Source organism: Heteronotia binoei, chromosome 6 (genome assembly GCF_032191835.1).
Source record: "Heteronotia binoei isolate CCM8104 ecotype False Entrance Well chromosome 6, APGP_CSIRO_Hbin_v1, whole genome shotgun sequence".
In the NCBI taxonomy this organism is placed as follows: Eukaryota; Metazoa; Chordata; class Lepidosauria; order Squamata; family Gekkonidae; genus Heteronotia; species Heteronotia binoei.
This window is the reverse complement of record NC_083228.1, coordinates 63,220,161-63,247,193: the sequence shown is the minus strand read 5'-3', so window position 1 is coordinate 63,247,193 and position 27,033 is coordinate 63,220,161. Positions and strand designations below refer to the sequence as shown.

Sequence of the window (27,033 nt, the reverse complement as noted above, 5' to 3'; positions counted from 1 at the left end):
CCCAAGCACAAGTTTAGACTTGCCTGACTAGGGAAGATGATAATCCTAGCAGATTCTAGCTAGAAGAATTATTGTGATGCAGGCTTTCATAGACTAGAACCCACTTTGTCAGATGTGTGAAGTAGTTAGCAGGTTTATAGGCACAAAGGAAACTTCTTTAAAATAAAGAGTGGACTAAAAACATGGAATTCAATAAATAGCAGAAGACTAGACTCCTATATGGAGTCGGAATGTGCACAAGAAAACAGGATGGCCATTTTAATCTGGGGTTCTTTAGTGTTAATACTGCCTATGCTGATTTGTCACCCTAATGAAGAAAAAACTAGGGCCTGGACAAAGTCCAAAGTAAATATAATCAGTTTTCTGCTTAACACTAGTTACCAAACTTAGCATATTGTAAGTGTCAGGCTCCTGCTTCAGAGACCTCCCCCTCAAATGAACTGACAAAGAAACAGAACATTTATTCTTGTCACTGAAACAAGTAATCATCCTGGACATATGCAAGGATACATACAATACATGAGAGCAAGTTTGGTGTAGTGATTAAGTGCGTAGACTCTTATCTGGAAAAACCGGGTTTGATTCCCCATTCCTCCACTTGCACCTGCTGGAATGGCCTTGGGTTAGCCATTAGCTCTGGCAGAGGTTGTCCTTGAAACAGCAGCTGCTGTGAGAGTCCTCTCAGCCCCACCCACCTCACAGGGTGTCTGTTGTGGGGGAGAAGATATAGGAGATTGTAAGCCACTCTGAGTCTATGATTCAGAGAGAAGGGTGGGATATAAATCTGCAGTTCTTCTACATTGTGAGTTTAAATCAGCAATAGCAAAATAGCTCCAGATCTGTCTTCCTGTATACTACAATATTATCAAAGAAGTGAGTCCAGAGAGCTGCTGTGGAAAGCAGTATGGAGGTGATCTCATTTTAGTGCATTTAGGTGAAGACTTCCTTTTTATTTCGTGAAATCTGGGACGTGTGAACGAAGAAAGGGGGCAGGACGGAATTGGCTGCAATTGCAGCAGCCGTCTCCACTCTGAAGAGTGGTTTTTTCCTTATTTTTATAAGGAAAATAGCTTTTTTTTTTAACTAGGATTTTATGTTCCCTTTTTTTTCAGAAGCTGACTTTGATGGGGGGTTTTTGGATTTAGGCGGTTGACTAATGGAGATAAATTGTAACTGTAAATTATGATTCCAACAGAGACAAGAGGAAGTGACGCATAGTTTCTACAGAGAATTTTTAAGGCGGATCGGATTGTTACAAATTTAAGGTCATCTGGATTAACAGTGAAGCTGAATGAAGTTTGGGACAGATATTCTGTAGAGGATATTAGACTAGGTAAAAGACATTTAAACTCTTGCTGCAATGAATCAAACTGAGAATTTGACTGAGATTATACTAACTATTAAGGTGGATTGATTTATTGCAACTGAGGGGTTGTCTGGACAAATAAAGTGGTTGTGACAGACGTGGACTGAGATTAGAATGAATACTTCACCAACTGAAGAATGACAGGCAAGTCATCTTTGTAATGGAACTTTAATTCTCTAATGAACAAAATATATGATGGACTATAAGAAGTAAGACAAATTAAGAAAGGGAAGCTGAGATCTTTCATTTTCATTTCATTTTATTTAGTTTATATCCTGCCCTTCCCACCAAAGCGGCTGAGGGCGGCTCACAACACAAAAGTTCTAACATAGGATTAAGTTTTAAAATACATCAATTTACAACATTTAAACAACCAGTAAAAACAGTAAAACAAAGCCATTTACCAAAGTACCGCACTACAGCCTTCTATTCGAAATTTTCAAGTACCGATCAGTTGTATGCCAACTGGAAGAGGACTGTCTTACAGGCCCTGTGGAACTGCCCAAAGTCCCACAGGGCCCTCACCTCTTCCAGTAGATGGTTCCACCAGCAAGGGGCTGTGATTGAAAAGGCCCTGTCTCTGGTCGACTTAAGTCGGGCCTCCTTTGGCCCGGGGATTGCAAGCAGATTTTGAGAACTCAATCTCAGCACTCTCTGGGGAACATGTTGGGAGAGATGGTCCCTAAGGTAGGCAGGTCCTAGGCCATATAGGGCTTTAAAGGTAATAACCAGCACCTTGTACCGAACTCGGTATATTATTGGCAGCCAGTGCAGTCACCGGAGCCCCGGCTGGATGTGCTCCCAGCTAGGAAGCCCTAATAGCAGCCGGGCAGCAGCATTCTGCACTAGCTGCAACTTCCGGGTTCGGCACAGGGGCAGCCCCATGTAGAGGGCATTACAGTAGTCCAACCTCGAGGTGACGGTTGCGTGGATCACCGTTGCCAGATCGTCATGCTCCAGGAAAGGGGCCAACTGCCTCGCCCGCCTAAGATGAAAGAATGCGGACTTGGCAGTGGCTGCTATTTGAGCCTCCATTGTCAAGGAAGGCTCCAATAGTACCCCCAAGCTCCTGACCTTGTGCGCCATTATCAATGGCGCACCATCAAAGGCTGGTAAGGGGATTTCCCTTCCCGGGCCACGATGACCCAGGCAAAGGACCTCTGTCTTGGCTGTTGTAAGTCATTTGCAAGGTGATTTGGGAGAACTATTTTTTTGTTCCTGAGCTGCTGTATGTGGATTGTGTAACTGGAAATTGCATTTTAAGAAATTTTGAGGTAGATTTTTCAATTATAAGTGTTATTTTAAACTAATTGCCTAGGACAGACATTGAACTGAAAGAGTCAAGAAATTTGGGGAATATGGATACAAAACAAATTAAAAAAACAACTCCAAACCCATCACCAAATATATCTAAATCTACACTACTATAACAAAAGATGCATTAAAGGAGCTGCAAAGTATGTTGGCAGCGGAATTTAACCAGACAAAAACAGCAGTAACACAAGTTACAGATAAAGTTACTAGAATGGATGAAAAAATAGATGATTTCCAGAAACAGTTGAAAGAAAATAAACAACAGAGAAGTTAGCTAAGGCTATGAATACTATGGGAGACATGGTGACAATGACAGATACCAAAGTGGAAGAACTGAAGACCTAACACAGAACTATGGATGATAGAACACTGAAACTTGAAATGGAGAGAGCGGCATATATACTCAGATTCCAGAACATACCTGAGCATAAAACAAAATTTACCACAGGTGATTGGAGAACTCCTAGCAGAGGTGATGGAGACAGACACAAAAGGTGGAGTTCGAAATAGGCTTGGCATATAGAGCGATGCCGGCATTTGTGAGAAGAAATTCATTATGTCGAGAAATTAATGTCAAGTTTACAAAAAGGATGGTACAAGATGAAATTTTGAAAGCAACTAGAGACGTCAAACTTCACTATGCTGGAAATGAAATAAAGATACTTAAAGAGGTCCCATAGACAATGAGAGAGAGAAGGGGCTATGCAGAATTAACAGCTCTTTTGAACAAAAATAAGATCAATTTCAATGACTTACGCCAGAAGGACTTTTTTTCACATTTGAAGGTAATAAGTTTTGGATTACTTCAGTATTTAAAGCTGAAGACTTTATGGAGAGATATGCCAAAACTGGGACGTCAAACAAAGGAGTCAGAGAAAATAGGAGATAAAGGGAGAAATGGAGGAACAACTGCCAAAGAAGTAAGATTGCCTTTACAAGAAGATAGTCTACAGGCAGGTTTCTCTGGATTATCACTGTAAAGTGAAGCTACACAAGAACTGAACATGTACAGACAAAAATTGCGCCCTTGGAAATCTCCCCAAGGACAAGATCACAATTGAAAAAGATATAAACGGTAGTAAGAAAGTGTCTGAATAATAGAGAGTGGTGAATAATGTGAATGGCTTAAATTCACCCTCCAAAACAAGAAAACATTTTATGCAATTGATTAAATTAAAGACTGACATAGTTTGCCTTCAAGAAATGCACATAGCAAAAAAAGATGAATTGCACCTTAGAAATAAAAAATTAGGCACCCTGTTTGTCTTAGAAGAAAAAGAGAGGCATAGCAACATATGTAAAGGAATATTTGGATCCCAAGCATGTTTATTCCTTGGATGATGGAAGAACACAACTGATGGAAATTACTCTTGAGGACAAGAAGATCTTATTAGCCAATATTTATGCATCCAGTGTTTGCCAGTTGAGATTCTTTAAGAGACTGCACTCTAAATTGGCTGAATTAGACTATCAGGAGCATTGTATTATTGGAGACTATAATGCAGTCTTTGAGAGGAAAGTGGATAGAAAGACAGAAGAAGGGAAGACGGAAACTCGATGTCTTTTTTAATTTCTTTTTTAATTTCTTCTGTGCTGGACTCAATATCTTTTTTTAATTCTTTTTTTATTTCTATTTTTGTTTCTCTAATTATCTTTGCCAACCTTGCTTCCATAGCATCCATTGCATCTTGCCATTTAGCCATTTTTTCTTCTTCAAGTGACCCAGCCCTCGTTCTGATCTGCTTTGCTGCTGGTCTTTGCTCTGACATCACTGTTTGGCTATTGCTTAAATAGGCTCAAAGGTTGACCTCTCAGATTCAAATTTCAAATACACAGTCCTATAGATTAGACCATGCCCTTTTATATAAGCCCAAAATTGCCATTCTCTGATGCTCCTAGGTCCAGATATTAACTTAAAATTTTTTTCTTAAAAATGGCCACCGCGGTTTTTCGGTCCTTTTAAAAAGTTTTTTCCTTTTTTCTCCAAAACTGTACCAAAGTTAATTCTAAGCATATAATCCAATAGATTTTACTTTTTAATGACAATATCTGCCGGCTCCACTATTTTTCAATGTCCCATTTTCTTTTAATTAGTTTTTAAACTTTTGACCTTCTTGTAATGGCCGCTGGAACTTCTCTATGATTTTAGGTCCTAGAGAGGACTGGGAGGCTTGTTATTTTTCCCTTCTCCTAATGGCTCCTTCCTTCCTTTCTTGACACGAAGAGTTACAGAAAGTGCAAGAGGTGGAGGAAAAGGTAAAAGCCCAAGGTACAAGAATGGAAAAAGTGGATTCCACTATTCAAAAAATGCAGGAGAAAGCACTATTACTAGACTGTAAACTAATGGAAAACCAGATACGGTTAAGAGGGGTGCCTGAATCTATTGAGATTGATTTAAGGACATATATGATTGAAATTATTGCTGAATTTCTAGAAGAAGACCCAGACAAAACTGACCATTTCTATGACTACATCTACAGGGTAAATTCGGAGTACGCCAAAAGAAATAAGCTACCAAGAGACATGGTGGTGAGATTTGTAACAAGGGATATGGTGGGAAGGATTCTTAATAATTTAATAGCACACTGGAGGTGGATGGCAGTAGAATAAGAATCATGAAAGAATTGCCAAGGAAAGTCATCAACAACAGGAGACTTTATAAACAGTTGACAGAAGAGTTGAGAGAAAAAGAAATGAGATACAGATGGGAACTCCCAGAGGGTTTAAGTTTTAAATTTAAAGGACGGAGATTTACCATCACAAATACTCAGGAAATGATGAAGTTTTGAGGGGAGCATAAGGACTTTGGGGGAACAGATCAAGAATAAAAACCATTATGGATTACAAATTAATATCTTGGAATATAAATGAACTTAATTCACCACAAAAAAGAAGGGCAACCTTTCATTGGATTGGGAAACAAAAATGTAACATAATTTGCCTGCAAGAAGTACATATCAAACAAATGGATTACAATTTTTTATGGAATAAACAACTTGGTATGGAATTTTGTTCATTAGCCAAGGAGAAAAAAGGGGTGTAATTTTTTACATCAAACAAGAATTAGACCCAAAATTAATTTTTAAAGATGATGATGGTAGATATATTGTGGAGGAAGTGACGTTGAACTACAAAAAAACTTTGTTGCTGGGAATATATGCTCCCAAATGGAGCAAAAGACTCTTTTTTAAAAGATGTTATGCAACAATTAGACCAAGTGGTGCATGAACAAATTATGATAATGGGAGACTTTAATGGAACAGTAAAAAATATTGGATTGTTGTTTGGTTGGCAAGTCTCTGTATGTCTCTGGTTATGCCAATAAAGGTTTGCTATTGCTGTTACATTTTATAAAAATATATTTAAAAGAAAAGAAGTCCTAGGATCTCTACAGGAGGAATATCTAAAACAAAGTGTGACCCCACTTACTGAAGAACTAAGAAATATTTTAAATGATCCTATAACAATATAAGAAATAGGAGCTGCAATAGACTCAAAAGAACGGGAAGGTACCAGGCCCGGACAGGATCCCAGCAGAGTTCTATAAGAAATTTGAGGAAGTATTGCTACTACCTTATAAACAAACAACTGTTGGCGTGTATAAGTGAAAAGGGAGAAGTACCAGATACATGGCGAGAAGCGATTATCTCACTAATCCCTAAAGAAGGTACTAATCCAAGAGATGTGAAAAATTACTGACCTATTTCTTTACTAAATGTGGACTATAAAATATTTGCAACAATTTTAGCCCAATGTATGAAGAGTCGTGATACATGAAGTGTATAAGAAGTGATACATGAAGATCAATCTGGCTTCTTACTGAGAAGACAGAGGAGAAGCAATTTAAGGACAATATTGAATGTTTTGGAATACTATCAGCAACATCCAGATAAACAAATGTCAATAGTCTTTTTAGATGCAGAAAAAGCATTTGACAATGTGAATTGGGTATTTATGTTGTGTCAGTTAGGAGCAATGGAGTGTGGGGAAACTTTTATCAGGCAAATTTGAGTGATATATGCAAAACTGAATGTAGCACCTTTAATTTATTGTAGTTTTAAAAAAAAATTATGTACTGTTTTTTAAATGTATTTATTAACTGTATTTTATAATTGACTTATATAATAATCATGGTACACACCATGTCCTGTTAGCCGCCCTGAGCCTGCTTCGGTGGGGAGGGCGGGATATAAATAAAATTTATTATTATTATTTATTAAACCAAATGGCGAGAATCATTGTGAATGGTGACTTAGTTGATCCTGTTAAGATCAAGAAAGGCACAACACAAGGCTGTCCTCCATCTCCCTTACTATTCATTTTAGTACTAGAACTATTAAATGTCCAGATCAGAAAAGAAACAACAATAAAAGGATTAAAAATTAGAGGTGAAAATTATAAATTATTGACATTTGCAGACAATTTAGCGCTTGTGCTAGAAGATCCGCTACCTTCAGTGATGGTGGTGAAAGAAAAAATTGAAAAGTTTGGAGAAGTGGCTGGTTTAAAGATAAACTATCAAAAAACAAAGTTTATAACTAAGAATATGACAGAAAGGCAGATAAAATACTTTGAAGATAAATCAGGATTTAAATGGGAGACAAAAGTAAGATATTTGGGCATTCAAATCTTGGCAAAATGTAGAAAATTTAAGACAGAAGATTATGATAAACTGCTGAAAGAAATAAGATCTGACTTAGAGAAATGGAAAGATTTACAAATTTCCCTATTAGAAAGAATTGCAACAATCAAGATGAATATTCTACCAAGAATAATCTTTTTTTATTTTAAATGATCCCAGTTAAACTTTCTAAGATCTTTTTTCAGGAGTTGAATAGACTGGTGTCTAACTTCATCTGGCAAAACAAAAAAAACTAGAATAAAGCTGAAAGTGTTACAAGACTCCAAAGAAAGAGAAGGTTTGGCGCTATACTATAGGGTATCAGCCCTGGTTTGTCTACAAGACTGGATCTTGTTACGAAATAAAAGACTATTGTTATTAGAAGATTCAGATCTGAATCTGGAATGGCATGCTTTTCTTTGGTATGCCAAACCAGAAAGCTATAAAAGTTAAAAAAATCATGAAGTAAGTAGTTCCTTGCTTAATGTCTCCAGTTGGTTAAAACCTTAGAGATATAAAGAGATACCCAAGTGGCCTTCTCTTTCAGATGTAGATGAACTAAAAATGGATAATGAATTAAGCCAACAGGATATAATACTAGATTGGTGAACAAAGCTACAAATTAAATCCTGATTTGCAAAGGATAAAGTGATAGGCTTTGCTAAAGAACAATCACTCTTTGATAAGATGTTTGGACCAGAAAACAAACTAATAACAAAGCTTTATAATTTACTCTTAAACCTAAAGATGCAAGATGAGACTGTAAAAGACTGTATGATCAAGTGGCCTCAAAATTTGGAATATAATATAGATCTTTGTCGAGAAACAATGCAGAGCAAGACATTCAACACACTATCAGTTTTCTCCAGCAACAAGGGTTCATAATCAACTTATCCAAGAGTCATTTATGCCCATCCCAGAGACTGCAATCCCTGGGTATGGTCATCGACACGAACCTGAACTCTATTTTTCTCCCAGAAGACAAGATACTGAAGACCAAGACGTTAATACGTCAGGTAGTGCAGGAGTCATCGCCGTCTCTCCAGACTTTGGCAAGGCTCATGGGCCTTTTGATTTCAAATCTAGAGGCGCTTCAGTGGGGACACTTCACACCAGATGGTTGCAGTTGTTTCTACGCCCGTATCAAATCCAGATCATGGAGAGGCATCCCATGTCACTGACGGTTCCCAAGACAGTCAAGGAAAGTCTCCTGTGGTGGACCAAGGACCCCAACCTACGTCAGGGGAGAACATACTTTGTAGAGAGGGAGATACAGCTGTTCTCAGACACCAGCCTCTCAGGGTGGGGGGCGACCCTCAACGAGATCCCCACACAGGGTCAGTGGACGACTAAGGAGTCGAGTTTCCCGATCAACCTCCTGGAACTGCGGGCCATTTGTTTGGCTCTACTACATTTTCAGGACCAGGTGGCCAGGAAGCATGTCCTAGTTCAAACAGACAATATAGCAGCCAAAGCTTACCTAAACAATCAAGGGGGGGGGGGGTCCAGGTCCAGTTGTCTCCACAAGGAGGCCGGGAAGCTGTTTGAATGTGTGGAGATTCATTTGAAATCAATAAGAGCAGAACATATCAAGGGGACTTGCAATGTCAAGGCAGACTGGCTCAGTCGGGAGAGCATTCAATCAGGAGAGTGGTCTCTCAACAAGAAGCTTTTCCTAAGGATAGTGGAGCACTTTGGTCCACCGGTGTTGGATCTATTTGCGTCACAAACAGCATTTCAAATTTTTAAACAGATCGTTGACCACTTTAACAAAACTTTTAGTTTAGTCTCTTATGTTGAGGAGTCCTTTGCTGGTGGATTGACTCTTAATAAGTCTTCCTCTTCAGTAGGTGTTAGTTCTAGCGCCAAAACTTTAAGCAGAGCTGTGCCTGAGTCGATGTCAGACGCATTGTGCAGGCAGCCATTTTTATAGACTAGAATGTCTGATGCAGGGCTCCATCTAATCCTGATGTTTGCTGAGTGTAGTTTAGAGACAAAAGGTCTTAATTTTCTTCGTTTGTCTAATACGTCTGAGTGAAGATCCAGAAGCGCCAGGATTTTTTCCCCTTTGTATACTAGGGCCCCGTTCATCCTCGCCTCTTTTAAGATTAAATCTCTTGCTTTGGGAAAGATGAAGTGCACCAGTATGTCTCTGGGCCTCCCTCTTCTTGCCGTAGCCATTGCCCCCAGCCATTGCGCTTTAGTGATCGTTAGCATGCTTCCCTCTTCCACCTTCAGAGCCGTTTTAAGCCATTTCGTCATGAAAGTGTTCAAATCAGTGGACCCCTCCTCCCCTCTTCCAGCCACCAAAATTTAAGATTCGAAGCTCTAAAATGATTTTCCAAAATTAATATTCTATTTTCTAGTAAGCTGTTTGTTCTCCTAAGAGATTTAACATCGTCCTTAGTAATAAGGCTGCCTCGGCTGATTGCCATTTTTGTTGTTACAGTGAGCTCCTCCGACAACTCTTGGACTTTGGACTGGATGGGCTTAAGGTAGGTTTCTAGCGATTCATTAAAGTATCTATGAATGTCTGCTCTCAAGAGGTTGAGGTCCCTCTTATTTATTGGAGCATCTTCATCCTCTCTGTCAGGGCTGGGTGGGGTATTATCATATGTCGCCATATTTTGAACTGCACGGGTTATAGGCCTACTAACCTCTTCTACGCCGTCCATTTTGAAAAAAATCTGCCACTGACTTTTTTCTTCAGGACTGTCTTCTTTTTGTTTCTGCTTTGCTGTCCCATTGAAGATAGGATTTTTAAAGAAGCCTGGTGACTATAATTTGGCTATATAGGGGGAATAATCAGGAGCTCAATCAAAGTGCGTCCACCATGTTTCAGCGACGCTCCACCCTCCTCAACTGGAACTTTTTATCATGTGTGGTGGCTGTGTGATAGAGCTAAATCCTATTGGAATGTGGTACACAATCTACAACAAAAGATTTTGAAAATACAAATTGGATTTCAGCCAGAGCTTTTCTTATTAAACATGTTACCAGAAAGCTGTTCCAGACAGTTTAAAGTGTTTTTAATACAAGCAATGACTGCAGCTAGAATAATCTTTGCTAAATATTGGAAATCATTTGAAATACCGACAAAAGAAAAACTAACTAAGCTACTAGATCTTGTAGAAATAAATACCTTGTCAGCTAGACTGAAAGATGTCAATCTATGTGAAACGAAGAAAATACAGAACCATTCTCCCAGCGAAAAGTACAAGTCCGCCCCCTGCCAGGCCACCTCCTCCCCCGGCCTCGGAGACCCTCCATGATGCCTTGACCCCCCTGCAGTGTGCATGGAGCTCCTCTCCCAGGGGCCACAGAATGCAGAGTGTGAGGCATTGGCCATGCAGCCACTCCATTTGCCCCCCGCCCACTTTAGGTTGTGCCCTGAGCACAACAGCCCCGTGGGTTGGGCAGGCTGTCGGGCCAGCCAGACTGAGGTGCAGCACCTAGCCTCCTGTGGGAGGAGTGGGGCAAAGACCCCCCCTCCCCTGTCCAGCCTTGTGCAAGCAAGGTGACTCATAGTCTCCCCTGCCCACCTCCCAAGGACCAAGCAAGGCCACCCCCAAGTCGTTCCCTTGGAGAGCCCACTGACAAAGTGGCAGAGGGAAGGAGCACAGGGAATGTGCAGCAGACGGCAAGCAGGAGAGACAAAGTAGTGCACATCTCAGACTTTGTGCTGGAACCGTGCAACAGCATCCTAGGGACAACTTGGACAGGCTTGCAGGGCGCAAGGCTCCACTCAGGAGGGCAGGAACAGCTGACTATGAGGGAGGGAGGGTTGAACCACCACACATGGAAGCCTTCCCACCTGCAAAACAGAGACAGAGATCAAGAGTCCCTGAAGGGGCAGCAGCTGCAGCATGAGGCTGTTTTGCTGAGGGAATCTCTGAAAAGGACAGTCCCCACAGGCATCGGAGCAACTGCTAGACCCCCCTTCCCTCGGTGCCCTACCAGTGGTGGGAACAAGGCAGAGGACAGACCAGGGGGGCCTTCAGCAATATGCAGGGGCCACGGTATGCGTCCCCCGCCTGAGCTTGCAGCCTAGGTCAAGCACCGGAGATGCTGTCACTTTTCCCAGCTGTGAGCAACTGGAGGGGGAGTGGCTTTGGGGTGCGTAGTTGCACTTACATGTCCTTGCACACTGAGCCCTTGGAGACTGGGTACGTGTTAGGACTTGGAAATGAGAGGTTAGCCACAGAGGAGAGACCTCGCTCTCCTCGCAAATCAAAGAGCTTGCCTTGTCCTGACTAAGCAGCCTCACCATGCAGTGCCCATCACCAAAGTGCCCTTTTCCTTCGCTTTAAGTCTGCATGGCAGGGAGCTCCCTGGCAGAGCCCCTCACCATGTTGCCTTCCCTACCTAATGAGTCATGTGAAGCCAGAGTGGAAGTATTTCTAGGAGGTGGGGAGCAGCAATTGGGGAGGGGGCTTGCCCAGCCCAAGGCGTGAGGGGATTGGTGAGGCAATTACACAGCTCCCTTAGGGATTTGCAAGCTCCCGTGGCAGCAGGGACGATAATTGTTTTCAATCTCCACGAGTGCCTATGGGATATGCCGCCATTTTTCTGGTCATAACTTTATGCCTCTGGGGGGGCGTGTCATGGCCCAGAGTTCTTAGAGAGCTCCTAAGCCTGGCCACGCCCCTGACTCCACCTGCTCCTGTGCCGGTGCGGCTCGCTCCACCGGACTACCACCTCCGCTCAGGCGCAGCTGCTCTCGGGCGGGCCTGCACCCACGTAGGTTTTCTCCACCACAGCGCAACTGTACTTCCGCCAACGCAGATGCGACTTGCGCCAATGTAGCAGATAGTTTGCTCCCAAAGCACTCCCTCCCTCCATAGGATTATGCTGTAAGTGACAGATACTAATAGGTGAGGCTATTAGGAGCTGGGAAGATTTACAGGCAACTCTTGGCTTAATGCAACGTGTAGTGTACTTTGGGGCTTTCTGATCCATAGAAAGAAATAGAAGGCCTTTCTGTGTTATAAAAACAGTGCACCAAACAATGTAAAGGTAGGTGTAAGAAGGAACAGCTATATTAGTTGCAATGAAGCAGTTTGCTGATGTCAGCTGCAAATACAAAAGACCACTGAAGTTTTTAAGCTCATGAATGTGCTCCTGCAACGCATAATGTTTGCCCTAGGTAAACATATGCATGACATTCACACTATGCAGAGCAATAACACTGGTGTAATTGCAACAACCCTAATCAGTGCTTGAAGTGTGAACTTGCTCTATGGAACGATTAGTCAGTTATACCAGAGATCTCTAGCAAAAAGGTGTATAGGGCACAGGTGATGAGTAAGGTCTGTTAAACACCAGCAAATCAAAAAGCATACCTGCTTTTACCTGGAAAAACTTCCTAAACCCAGCCTTGCTGAAGAGTATGAGAAGGATGGTTTTGTCACAAAAACAGCCTCCTCTGCCCTTTGCTCTGACCCCAGTGTGTAATTGCTTGTTGACATTCCTTTCTTACATTCCACACTTTAAAGGTACATACCTCTGAAATGAAAAGCTCCTTGCCTGCTTGGGAGTGTCTCCTAAATTTAATTGGAACTGTTTGAATTTCCAAATAGTGGCTTAAATTCTGTCTTGCAGACTGAGTAGACTGGTTGGGAAGATCAAAGTGGTTTGATGGGCAAGGTACCAACGTTTCTGGCACCTTGTAAAATGTATTATGTGGGAGGTGCTGGTTAGTCTGGGAAGTGATTTATTTGTGAGTGTTTTGCTTCACCCTCCAGACTCAAGATTGTTGCAACACGGTGCTAAGAAGAGTTAGAAAGTACTTGTGTTATGGGAGCAGGCCTCATAAGAGGAGGCAATGTCTTACTGTCACTGTCCTAGGGCAACCAAATAGTACAAGAGCTGCCTATGCTGCAGCTCCTTTTGTGCCTTAGCAAGAAAATGGGATAGGCAAAGGGAGCAGAAGAAAACTATTGTCACTGCCTTCTGCTCCCCCTCCCTCCCTCCCTCCTCATCCTTCTCCTCCTACTGGAAATATCATTCCACATTTCACTTGCTCTCTACCATTTAGCCTGGCTAGAGTCTGGGGATCTGCAAGAAATCTGGATGTGGTAAGTCACAAACATTTCATTTGCAATTTTCTGTCTTAAGCCAAAGCAGCATGACTTGTTTCAGGAGTAGGGAAAGTGTTGGGGGTGAATGGAGGAGAGCAGGAAGAAAGAAACAGCAGCCCTGGCAAATAGCTGACTGCATGATCAGAGCAACTTCACAGATCTGCATGTTTGGATTTACTGCAGCTTTATTACCCAGCAGAGGATCTCTTATCTATGTTGTAGAGTTCAGGGGAGTGTAATTTTTTTCACAAATACAGCAGACAGGATTTTGTGCCAAAGGTAAAGTCTCTAAACCTATTTTATATTCAGGTGTGTTTCCTGGTGTTTCCAAGTACCAACTACATTTTTCGGACAGCATTCTCCGTATGGTGCCCTCTGTTAGGACTATACAGCAGCACCTAGGTCATTTAGGTTCATGGTAGAATGGCCTTCCAGAGTGCGTGGGGTGCATGTTTTCACTAAGCTTAATAGAGCTATTTCTGCAGATTTGGCTGTGTGTGTGTTTTAATCTGCATTTTTAAATTTGTTAATGCACTGTTAAGTTTTGACTCCTTACAACTTTGTGTTGTGTCAGTGAGGAGATAAGGGAGAACAATGCCTTTGGTCTGCCTTATCTCCTTACTCATTGTTCCATTGTTCAAATTTAAAATAATTTTTAAATAAGTAAACCCAGAAAGAAAAGTTTTCTTTTTAATCTCCAAAGAGAGGGGGTAGGAAACAGGTTTTCTATCAGGATTTGGTGTTTGAGTTGTGGTATCTCTCATTTAATCTTATTTTTGTATGGACCATTTTGGAGCACCAAATGTCTTTTTTGAAATGAAAGTAACTGGTATTTCTGAATTTCACAGTAACCAAAATAACAGCAGTTCCAGAATGTGTAAATTTTGGAAGAAATAATGGGAAATAATCTATCATAATCTTCAATCTCTTGGATATCTATCTGGCATGGAATTATTGATTTGTCCCTTCTACTCCCATACTTCTGTAGCCTTGGGGGGGGGGATCCTACAGCACAAACACACCTCTGCATATATTAAATAGTATTTTACATAGTAATATCACATTTCACTAGTATTTTTCAGTACTGTAAACTGCCAGTGATTGCTGTTTCTTAGTTACCTTGTGCAGTTACTGAAAGAGGCCAACTGTTGCCTGCAGAGTATAAAAATCAAAAGGGGGTTATCTGTACATGCAGGGTTGCTTAAGAACAGTCTTCATTCAGCATTTCAGGACTGAAAGATAGCTGTCTCTTTGTCTAAGTACCTTTGGAACTATGCCAACTTCCTAGAAGCTTACCTGTATACCTGAGATGTTAAATGAAATGGATTTTTTTTTAAATTCAGCTATTGCCTTATCTAGTCACTGACAGGAGCTCATCTGCTTTGGAGAGAGAATTACAGAAGTGGTTTCCTTGAAAAACTGAAGAACTCTGTTCCAGTTATAAAAGTAGCAAGGAATGATGAGGAAAGTCAGACACAAATGCTGCAAGAGGAAAAATAAATTATAAATTGGGGCGGGGGGGGGGGATGCCTTCCTTCTCTTGCTGTAGCTGACAGGGCCTCCAAGAGATTACCAGGCTCAAGATGCAGTGGGAAGCAAGTCCTTGACCCCCACCCAGCAGTAGCAGAAATCTAGGTTTGAACCAAGCCATAATGTGTACACCCTCAGAACCTCTATGCTGAAGAATCTGCTGTAGAATGGGTTAAGAAATCAGTAGCATTTGAAGTGGTGCCCACCTCCTGCAAATAAATGGCCACCTATATGAACTATATAGGAATTTTCAGAATAATTAACTTCAGTACTGCATTTGTCTTAGTAAGGACTGAATGCTTAACTAGAAATGTGCATGAGGTGTGATCTCAAATGCTCACATGACACAAAATTGTTCATGGATTAACCTTACTTAAGGGCTTTGAGTCCTTATTTATGATAGTAAATATGGACAAGATGTCAGTTTGGTGATGGCCAGATGAATGATCAAACATTACAATTGCTCAATTGCCAGCTTACTATTTGACTGCTTTTCTATTCACTGTAGATCTCCAGTTTCACAGTGTGAATATATCCTCAATCTGCCGTGGAAGTTTGCTGACCAGAGTTTGCAGCTCTGGACCAGTCATACACTCTCAGCCTAACCTAGCCTAACTCACAGGGTTGTTGTGAGGATGAAATGGAGGAAAGGAGAATAATGTAAGCCACTGAGGAGAATGGTGGGGTATCAATGAAGTAAATAAAGATGGGGCCATCTTTAGCTCTATTTGTCTGATCTTAAAACCTATGATAAATAGCTTTCCCAGTATTCCAATATCTTACAGTTATTACTTCCGTGGGCCAGTTCCAAAATTATTTAGTCTATAAGAGTTGTTCTTTAAGATAATAATGATTTCTACCCTTGTTTTTTACATCAATAGTAATTTTAATCTCCTCTTTATTGTTTATTTGTCAGCATTAAGATTATTGGAGCCTCTTCACACATTACACTTAAACATTTTATTTTTATTTTATTTTATTCCATTTATATCCCACCCTCCCTGCCGAAGTGGGCTCAGGGTGGCTTACATATTCATGCATATGCATGGGCATAACATATAATAAACAAGACATAAGTTTACCACTGCTTCTACATGCTAGGGGAAGCTGTAGCCACCTGTTATGTGCACAGTTTTTGCATATTTCATCTTCCATATTCTTGTGCAGCCCCACATTGTGGGAATGTGCCTGTGGAGACCAGCCATGGACATTATTTCTAGCTAAAAAACCCCAGATATGTGTCCCTGCCCCCCTCAGAGCCAATACACATGCTCTGGCAGGAGGCACCTCCTCTCAGTTCATTTTTTACTGCCACTATGACAAGATGTTTCTAGCAACACTCCATGGCTTGATCGTCGTTTCTAGTTAAGATTAGGCCACCTTCTTTGTTGAGATTATCCCTTTTAAAAAGGGTGATTTCCTACTGCTTCAGGTTGTCCTTTTAAGTTGATTTTTGTGCCTGTGGTCTCTCTAATGGTGTTCAAGGCATTATTTTAAAAATGCTCTATGTTTACAACAAAAGTGATGTACACTGACAAGTGCAAGCTCTGCCTCATGAATATAAGAATATTCGGCTTCAGATATTACAAATGTCAACCGCAGATTCTTTAGTTGCATTCAGAAACTTAATATAAGTCTTACGTCAGCTAGTCTGTCTATCCTAGTACAGAGATCCAGGTGGGCAGCTGTGTTGGTCTGAAGCAACAGAATGAAGTTGGTGTCCAGTAGCACCTCTAAGACCAACAAAGTTTTATTGAGAATGTAAGTTTCCGTGTGCTAGAAGCACATTTCATCAGACAATGCAATGGGGTACAGTTAGCAGTGCTACATATAGCTTGTGGACCCACAAGCTATATTATTCCAGGCACTTGGCTGCCTGGAATAATATCAATTTATTTCTGAAGGGACACTGGGATGCTTTACCTCTGCTGATACAACCACCGCTGTCGCAGCAACCCAAGCTCTGACATGGATTTTCCAGCTAGTCACTGGCTTGTTTCTCAGGAAAAGGCTGAGAGGATGGAGGCAGAATATACCAGTAAGTTCCTAGATGATAATGATGATGTAGTTCTGGAACTCTCACAAAGGATGTTCCAAGGTTTACTTCAGCAAGGTGCTCCTCGGATCCTTAAGCAACAAGTGTCAAGTTGTAAATTTTTGCACAAATGACTTTTACTTTGTCTTGTTTTGTAAATTTGCAACTCAAGGATTCAAGTAAAATAAATAAATAAAAAACAGTCCAAACCAGACTGAAGTCAGCTTTCTAAGCTATTGCTGTCAGTTGTTTGCTTTCCTGCCAGTCTGCTTTCAACCCAGATATGATACATTTGAGTTCTTGGTTGATCAATCTACTCATCAATTGACATAAAGGGATGGTGGTGTACATTCAGTGTGATGGGTCAAACACATATGCAATGTAAATGCACAGCAGTAGAACCCCTTTAGAGATCCTGAGCCAAGCTTTGATATTGGTTAAACACTGACATAACTTGTGGATTCATCAGTGAATTATTTTCTCTGTTTGCTTTTTTCTGTAAAAGCAAAGCTGGACAGCTGGTTGAAACATTGTCCATAACTAAATAGTTTATTTATAGCTGAAGTAAGAAACTTTCATGAAAATATCTTCATCTCTCAATGCTTTGTACTGTAGCTTCATGATGAAATCCTCCTGTCAACAGGAAAACTGACAAGTGGAGTCTTGCTGAGGGGTTTTCCTTTTCTGAAACAGTACTGTCAAGTAGTTGTAAAGTTAATTGAATACCTCTTTGAGGCATAACTTCCCAGAATTTACTTGAAGGTGGAGTAGAAGAATCAAATATATTCAGGAGTTTCCTTAATGATGTATGTTCATGTACCACTGGTTTAGTTAAACATAGAATGTTATAGCTGAGAATGTTTTAGAGGTAAGTATCATCACTCTAATTACATTACTGAAATATAAGAAACTGCAAACGTATTTACGGTATGCCCTGTTATCGGTCATCCAGAGGAACTGGTATAGTCTGAGAGACCCTCCAGGCTGTCTTAATAACTTCTGAAAGAGTTGTGGTAGCAAATAACATGAACTCTGTAGTACAATGGCACCATAAGCTTGTTATTTCATTGTTGTAGCTCTGAAGGTAGCCTGGCTAAATAAACTTACCTGGGAGATTATTTGTTATGTCTGTATCTTGGTCTTCCTTTAGCAATCTCAGTAAAGCAGGAGTTCTCACCTGGTCTACCATCTACTCTAAGATGGTAGTGAAGGAATGTGTATATATTGTATTGCATGAGATTCTCAGATTAATATTTCTCATAGCAGCCTTGAGTATAGATCACCTGACCATGGTTTCCCTGCCACTGTTTAAACAGTTTGTGTTACAGTAAACTTGTCACTAGCCTGCTAAATAACATCTAGAGCTATGTTTGCTCAAAACTTCCACTGCTAGTTAGAACAGCATTAGAAGGTTTGTAAGTAGTTAGTGCACTTAAAAAGAAGCTGATGCATGCCCTACAACAAGAAAAGGAGTCTCTCTGAAATTGAAAAGTATGTACCTCTCTCTCTCGGCTTGACTTCGCGAACGAAGATTTAAGAAGGGTGCAGTAGTCCACGTCTGCTGCAGGCTCACTGGTGGCTGACAAGACCAATGCGGGACAGGCAGATCCGGCCACAGTGGCTGCAGGGAAAAGTCTGATTTGGGTTGGTGCTGTAGCAGTGCGATTCTTCCTCAATCTCCTTTTGTCCTCAAGACCAGTTATGCGTGCATTCTCAAAGGAAGAGAGCCTGGTGGATGGTGTGCCTCCATGCTTTGCGATCTGAGGCTAGGTCAGACCACTGGTGATGGTTGATGTACCAGCAAGCAACTTTTTACTCCTTTGGTAATCAGACTCTAACATAACATGATATTTAGCACATTCCTCTTAGGAATTGCAACACAAATGCTGCTGAAGTACACATCCAAGTACCTTGTTGTTCAGTTGCACAGTCGAGTCTGACTCTTTGCAACCTCATGGACCACATCACACCAGGCCCTTCTATCTTCCACCATCATCCTAAGTTTGCTGCAAGTACCTTTACTTATTTTAATTGGGACAGCCAGAAGTAATTCAACAGTCAATACGGTGTTCTGGCTCAGGATATCAGTCCAAATTTCAGGATGGACTGATTTTCAGTCTATCTTGACCAATTCTCCTCCATGCCACATTCCCTGTCTCACATGGCTTTTATTCATGCAGGTTCCACAATCCTCAGAAAAACTGGCTGGATCCAGCCCTTAATAATGAAAGTTTTGTGCCGTTTTATTTCAGTTTCCTAGTTTATTCTATAAAATGGATTGCTGCCTTGACATGGTGGCTTGTGTGGTTCAGTGAGGCTGAGGGCTATTCCATGCAGGGCCACCCAAGATGGACAGGCCACAGCCGAGATCCCAGCAAAATGCAATCCACTGGAGAAGGAAATGGCAACCCATTTCAATATCCTTGCTTAGAAAACTCCATTGACAGTAATAAAAGGCTAAAAGATATGGCACTGGAAGATGAAACCCTCAGGTTGAAAGGTGCCCAATATGCTACTGGGAAAGAGCGGAGGGCTAGTACTGAAGTAACCACAGAAAGAATGAAGCGGCTGGGCCAAAGCCGAAAGGACGCTCAGCTGTGGATGTGTCTGATGGTGAAAGAACAGTCCGATACTGCAAAGAACAATACTGCATTGAAATGTGGAATGTAAGATTTATGAATCAAGGTAAGCTGGATGTGGTCAAACAAGAGATGACAAGACTGAACATTGACATCTTGTTAATCCGTGAACTCTAATGCACAGGAATGGGTGAATTTAACTCAGAGGATCACTACATCTATTACTGCGGGCAAGAGTCACGTAGAAGAAATGGTGTTAACAGAGTGAGGAAGGCAGTAATGGGATAAAATCTCAAAAATGACAGCATGATCTCGGTTTGTGTCCAAGGCAAACCATTCAATATCACAGTAATCCAAGTCTATGCCCCAACCACTGACGCAGAAGAGGCTGAAGTGGACTAGTTCTATGAAGATCTACAACACCTAGAATTAACACCAAAAAAAATGTCCTCCTCATCATAGGAGACTGGAATGCCAAAGTAGGAAGTCAAAAGGTAACCGGAACTGACAAGTTTGACCTTGGAGAACAAAATTAAGCCAGTCAAAGGCTAATAAAGTTTTGTTAAGAGAACAAGCTGGTCATAGCAAACACCCTCTTCCAGCAATCTAAAAGGCGACTCTACACATGGACATCACCTGATGGGCAACACAGAAATCAGATTGATTATATACTCTGCAGTCAAAGATGGAGAAGCTCCTTACAGTCAGCAAAAGCAAGACCTGGAGCTGACTGCGGCTTAGATCATGAGCTACTCATTGCACAGAAGAATAGATGCTTTTGAGCTGCGGTGCTGGAGAAGAATCTTGAGAGTCCCTTGGACTGCAAGAAGATCAAATCAGTCAGTCCTAAGGGAAATACACCCAGACTGTTCCCTGGAAGGTCAGATGCTGAAGCTGAAGCTCAAATACTTTGGCCACCAAATGAGAAGGGAGCACTCACTGGAGAAGACCCTGATGCTGGGAAAGACAGAAGGCAAAAGAAGAAGGGGACAGCAGAAGATGAGATGGCTGGACAGCATTACTGATGTAACAAAAACGAATTTGAGCAGACTTCAGAGAATGGTGGAAGACAGGAGGGCCTGGCGTGACTTTGTCCATGGGGTTGCAAAAAGTCAGACTCAACTGTGCGACCAAACAACAGCAAAAAAAAAAAATAAGGCTTTTATAAAGTTATTTGATCAAAAGGTTTGATGGGAAAGGAATTGTTGTACAGGCATTTTGGAATGTATGGTGGCAAAGAAAAGTGAATTTAGATTTGAGAAGTGCAAAGGGAGATTTGTCAGATCCAGTTGTACAACCACTCAGAGTGTTGCCAGAGCTTCTCTAATGCTGTAGGAAGAAAGGGGGAAATGGTTTCCAGTATTGTGAGACAGGGACTTTAGTTGCTATTGGATGACAAGGGGTGGGGTAGCTGCAAAATGGTTATTAAGCTGAGATGATCAACTGATGAAAGTACCAAATGTTTAGTTGCTTGCTATTCTGACAACCTCCTGTTGGATATTATCTTTTTAAATGTTTCTTTATACCCTTCCCAGCAGCAACACTTTCTGCACTTCCAAGAATTAAGCCATATCAGTAGTTGGTAGTAGTATCCTGTTATCTCAGTGCCATTGCCACTGCAGCTGCTGGAACACTTGCAATGTTCACTTCCCACATTGTATGGAGTTTGTATTTGTTACAATTAAAGGCCTTCTGTCACAAATAGTGTTAACATCTCCCCTAATCAAATTAAATCCTGAATCTCTTGTGTGTGGTATTATTTTCCTGAACATTCTCCATCACTGGAGGAAAGTGTCCTGAAATGGGTTATTCTTCTGACCGAGTATGAGGATTAGCAGCCATTTTAGTATCTCTTCCAGTCCACTGCGCACAGCAAGTCCAATGTTTCATTCTCTCTTCTCTCCCTTCTTCAGTTCCAGTGAAGGAGTACCAACATTTTACTTTAATCTTGAATTCAAATCCTGAATTCTCATTAAGCTGATGTTAGGCTATTGTAAATAAGAAAGATAAATTCTTCAACTCGTAGTGCTTTATAAGTAGGTCGGGATATGCATTTTTATTAATTAATAAATAAAAATTCCTTTGCTGAAGAGGACTCTTCCAATAATATTTTTTTTTCTCCCAGCAGTGTTGTCAAGCATGAACCTCTCGCTGTTGTTTGATTCAATTTGCATTTTTCTGATTTCCCAAGGTAAAACTTCATTTGGAATTGTTAAGTAACCAGAAGGCAAAACTTTAGTGGGCCATAGACTGCAGAATTATTTGACACTTAATGCAGGAAGAACATATTGTGATACCTCTTAAACAAGGAATAAGGCACTATCCACATGGGTGCTAAATCTGTGTATTATTCTTTTCCACAGATTTCTGACCAAGCACTGTGTTATGCTAGTCATGAGTTGTATACTTACTAATATGTATCAAGCTATTCTATTAGGACACTAACAGTGCCACCCTAATCAGAGGGACACCCTTCTAAGCACATTGTTTTGAATTTTATTTTGGGTTGCCCTGTAAACTACTGTTAACGTTTACACTAAATCTGCACAGAGTGGTGTGGATATATCTGGTGATCCTGTTCCTCATTCTTCCTGCTTTAAATGATGCAACATACCTTTCAACCCTTTCTCCTGCTGTGTTACAGCAGTGAGGATCAGCTAGAGCCTTTATTTAACAAGAGGTGGATGGCTCAAGTAAACAACTCTGCCATGATTGGAGAGAGCAACAGAACTATGCAATGAATGCCCACAAACGGAATTTTCTGATGTGTCCTACTAATCTTAGGAAACCAGCCTGATAAAGCTTTCAAATCCTTACAAAATATATTTGAACTGATAAAGAAAAAAACACATAAAGGCTTTTATAGTGATGTGATACAGAGTGGGCCGTATTTCAGTTCCATTTCATCCACTAACATTATTGAGTATATCAAAATATTTTGAACCTTGAAGCTGTGCAGTTTGCTGGGTATTCCATTGTGACTGTATGCCTCATGCAGCATTAAATGTTGAGCTTCTGTAGTTGGGTACATTTAGGGTGCTAGATTGTAGTACTTGTTTGTATGGTCATTTAAATTGGCCCATCTTATTTAAAAAGGAAACAACCCTGCCCCTGTTCCTAAGCATGACATTCCTTGTTTTCACTTGGTGTTTTCTAGCTTCAGAGTGGGTTCTTTCCTACCCTTTTGGTGTATGTAGCTCCTTATATAAGCAACAAAAACAGATTTCTGCTCCCAAAGAGCTTACTATCTAACATAAACAGTGATTTTCTTAAGATGCTGTGTTGGTAATTAGCTGACAATGTTGAAAACAATTTCATCCTGCAGCATTTGTGTCATGGAGCATTCAAGAACTACACGTCAGTCAGGAAATAATGGAGAAAATTTCAGCTGCTGGCCAGTGTAAGTTTTGTTTCTTGCACTGAAAATGGTTCTGCCATTTTGTTTTCAGCCTGCAGACTGGTGTGAGTGTGTGGATGTGAGTTCTCTTCTCTACTCTTTTCTTAAATCTCTTACTGTTGGTTCTGTACATAGGCAAAGTCTAGCTTTTAATTATACTGATCTGTCTCTTCCAACATTCAGAATCTCTGTTTTGTAATAAGATAGGAAGGAGTTAAATATATCTCTCCTCACATGGATCCTGCAAAGATATACCCAGAGATCATTTCATTGAAAAAGAGGTGCCAGAACTCATTAGCACAACTCATTTGCACATGCCGCACAGCCCTGACATCACCAGAAGGTGTACTAAATTATATCGGCATCTACCTTAAAATGCTTCTTGAATTATAATTGTCATAATAAAATTTTACTCCTATCATACTTTTTAAATTACTTTCTCTAATGCAGACACATTGGCATGATGATTACCGTCTGTCTGCTTTATATCTTTTGATTATTGTCCCATTTTTTTTTGTGAGGAAAAATATTTAAAAAATTGTCAAATCTTAGAATTAGGCAAAATTCTTACAGGGGAGTTGAACAATAGAGCCTAGAAGCAAGGGGGGCTTTTTTGAGGGGGGCCAAGAAAGAACACAATAAAATTTAGAGGTTCCAAAGCCCCACTTCTGTGAGCTCCATCCCTGTAGCTAGGAGCTGCGGGGGGAGGGGGCCATGGGGGAACAGCACCATGGGATAGGGGGATGGGAAGCTGGACCACCCCTCTTTCTACCACCCACGGTGTGATTTACAGCCAGCCAATCAATATGATGATTGGTTTGCCCTTTAAATGGTGTGGGACAGGCAGCGGCTGCTCTTGGGTGCCCTGCCTGTGCAATTAAATTGCACAGGAGTGGGAGGGAGAGGGGCGGCCCTGGGATAGGGGATGAGGGGCTCCCAAAACTGTCAGGGGGCCAGGCCCTTTGGGAGCTACAGGCATGGTGAACTCCTGCCCAAAATGAGGCCTGGGTACACCAAATATCAGGCACTGCATCTCCTGAGTATTTGTGCACATCATTATATTTTGATATGGCCCAGGAGTTCTTCAGAACAGAGCCTATAGAAGAATGATGCATATTTTTAAAAAAACAAAGAGCCACAACCCTGGCCTCTAATGACTGCCTCTACCTACTGGAACTATATTCTTGTCCATCCTTAGCCATTTTCTGCCTGTGCAGATCTTGAAAGACCAACTGCCTCTCATTCAATCACCTTGCTCAAGAATGGTATGTTTGAGACTGGATTGTTGAGATTGATACTGTTTTCCCCTCAGTTAGTTTGTATAGCAAGAACAACTTCAAGTACACACAGTTTTTGTTGCAACCGAAACTCAGTTGTTCACATTTCTAAAGGCATATTTATGCTCTGCATACTTTCACAGGAGCCTCCCTATACAGAGAGAGGACAAGCTTAGTTTAATCTGACTCCAGGAAAACACGAAGCCTTCACTTTGGCACATGTGCGGTCACATCAGTTAGTAATTATTATGCAAGCAAGTCTGAGCGTGTTTAGGTAACACCAGGACATAGTCCCAGGAAAGCCTGATGCTAGTATGAAACTGGCTATGTGAAAATTGTTTCAAACAGCAAAAGTCTGATCTGATCACTTTAATAGAATCTCAGGGCTTTGTGAGACCTTAAAGGTCATTGATTCCAGCCTTGAGCAGGACGCAGTGCTCCTAAATTATACCCAAAGCTGGATGAGGCTTTGCGACATCCCTTGTCTTTTAACAGATAGCATGAGTTAAGAGATTCTTTTCTGAGCATGTTGTAATGGAATAACCTCAGCAGACATAAACACTTAAGGAACTCTCCGGAGGCCATGCAGCATTCTCACAGTATGAAGGCTCACTGATACATCTCTGAATTATCCATTCCTTAGATCCTGCTCCTGAAATATCCAGCAGTAGAGTCATGCTGTAAGAAATCCCACTCCTGTGGATCTTGGTGGTAGTAATACTGAGCTGAACCATCTGGCTAAAGAACACACACAATTTGCTTGGTTATAAGCACATTTCAGTTTCTTTAAAGCAGCTAAAACACAGCTCCTAGTCTTTTGAATCTCATTAACCATTCAGATGTTTTCCTTATATTAGAAGATTTATATCTTTTTTTAGGGTTGCCAACTCCAAGTTGGGAAAAGCCTGGAGATTTAGGGAGGGAGTTTAGGAACCATGGGATTTGGGGAGGGGAGGGACCTTGGCAGCATAATTCCACACACTGCACCCTCCAACGCAGACATTGGCTCCAGGGGAACTGATCTGTAGTCTGGAGATCAGTTGCAATTCCAGGAGATCTCCAGGTCCCACCTGGAAGTTGGAAAGCTTAATTTTCCATTATATATATGGCACACAAGGTGGCCCCTAACATGAAATTAAAACATTATATAGGCATTTAAAATCCGAAAGATCTTATAGCAGCTAGCAGAAGTATAAAAGCAATGTTAAAAACAGTAACAAAACTTTCAAAACCAGCAGAGATTTTTCTAACAAGTCATAAAAGTCAGCAATAGACTTAGCAGAATAAAATGCTGGATAATTCCTACCTGATTTTTTTTCCAGTAAAGAGGAATCAAATGTTCTCTGGAGTGAACTCATTTCCAGAAGACCAAAGAGAAAGGGGTATGTCAGACTTGCTGGATCAAGGAATTCTGCAGGCTGTGGCTGAAAAGGCTCAGATTTTCATCCCATGCAATCTTATCTCTGCCAATGTAGGCATTCAAAGTACAAGTAGCTGTTTTTAGATCAAAGGCAGGCTTGTATATTTCAAATGAATATTAGCAATCAGGAAAAACATTTTTGTTCAGTGAATGTATTTGTAAGATGTGACTTTCAGTTATTGTCCCTGGGCCTTCATTTATTAATTCATTATAATAGTTGAGCAAACTTAAGCCTTTATGTTCACTTTTCATGCTGCTTTTTTCTCTCCTCCTTTGCCAGCACCATCTGGCTGCTTAATATTGCTGCTCTTTGTTGTGACAGAAATGCCTTTGTCTTTTCCCAGTAATGAATTGCTCCGCCCCAGTGGATATCTTGTTTCTGTTAGATGGTACCTATAGTATTGGCAAAGGAAGCTTTGAAAGGTCAAAGTACTTAGCAATGAAGCTTTGCGATGCCTTGGACATCAGTCCAGAGAAGGTGAGTCTACGTAATAGATACCTAGAGAATGACTTGACCTAAAAGCAATCATTGTTCCTTCTCTCTTTCTCTGTGCATATAAGCCTTCCATATTTGTAATGATGGCACAAAATTATTGCAAAAATACAACAGTTACATCTTTTATATATAGCCATCTGTGTAGTTGAAATAATAAATCAAAAAGCATTTTAGACAATTAATCAATCATGCAGCACGTTTTTTAAAAAGTTTTTAACAGATATAATTCTTAAAAACTGCAGTTTGCAGTTGCTGTACAAGAGGCATTCCCTTTTCTCTCCCAAAGCAAGGGAGTGCTCTTTCTTGCTGTGACACAAACATTTGTTGTTTAAAATCAAGACTTGGATCCCACAGAAGAATTCTGTAGATTGGAAGGACTTCTGTCTGCAGAGCACAATTTTCTTGCTTCCTTCATCCTAATGCAACCCAAAATGCCACCTGTTCATGGACAAAGGAGTCCTAGGAACTGCATGAAGCAGAATCAGCAAAACTCACCCCTCCACCTTAACCACATGAATCCTATAAATGCTATTTAAAAAAAAAAAAACCACCATACAAACCACAGAATTACTTATAAAATGAAACTCATGATTGATTCAAATTTCTTTAACTCAGTTACAGCCTTAATTAGAAGCTGTCTGCAGTTATTGTGCTTTGAAATAATAAAATCTAATTTATATACTCGTATTTTTCGCTCCATAAGACGCACCTGAGCATAAGACGCACCTAGTTTTTAGAGCTGTTTGTGTGAATTTAGAGGCATTTGTGTGATTTTTTTGCAGTATTCGCTCCTTAAGACGCACACACTTTTCCCTCCACTTTTTTGGGGTGGAAAAGTGAGTCTTATGGTGCAAAAAATACTGTGTGTGTGTGTGTGTATATATATATATATATATATATATATATATATATATATAT

General features: G+C 40.8%; 1 protein-coding gene across 1 annotated transcript in view; it reads left to right on the top strand.

Moving 5' to 3' along the window:
- Positions 1-13,151: 13,151 nt before the first annotated feature.
- Positions 13,152-27,033, top strand: part of VWA2 (von Willebrand factor A domain containing 2) — a 39,599-nt gene continuing 25,717 nt past the window's right edge. The window contains 4 exon segments of the mRNA XM_060241571.1: positions 13,152-13,378; positions 21,654-21,716; positions 22,851-22,925; positions 25,964-26,097. Of these exon segments, the coding sequence (XP_060097554.1) occupies positions 21,665-21,716; positions 22,851-22,925; positions 25,964-26,097 (261 nt within the window). The 5' untranslated portion in view covers positions 13,152-13,378; positions 21,654-21,664.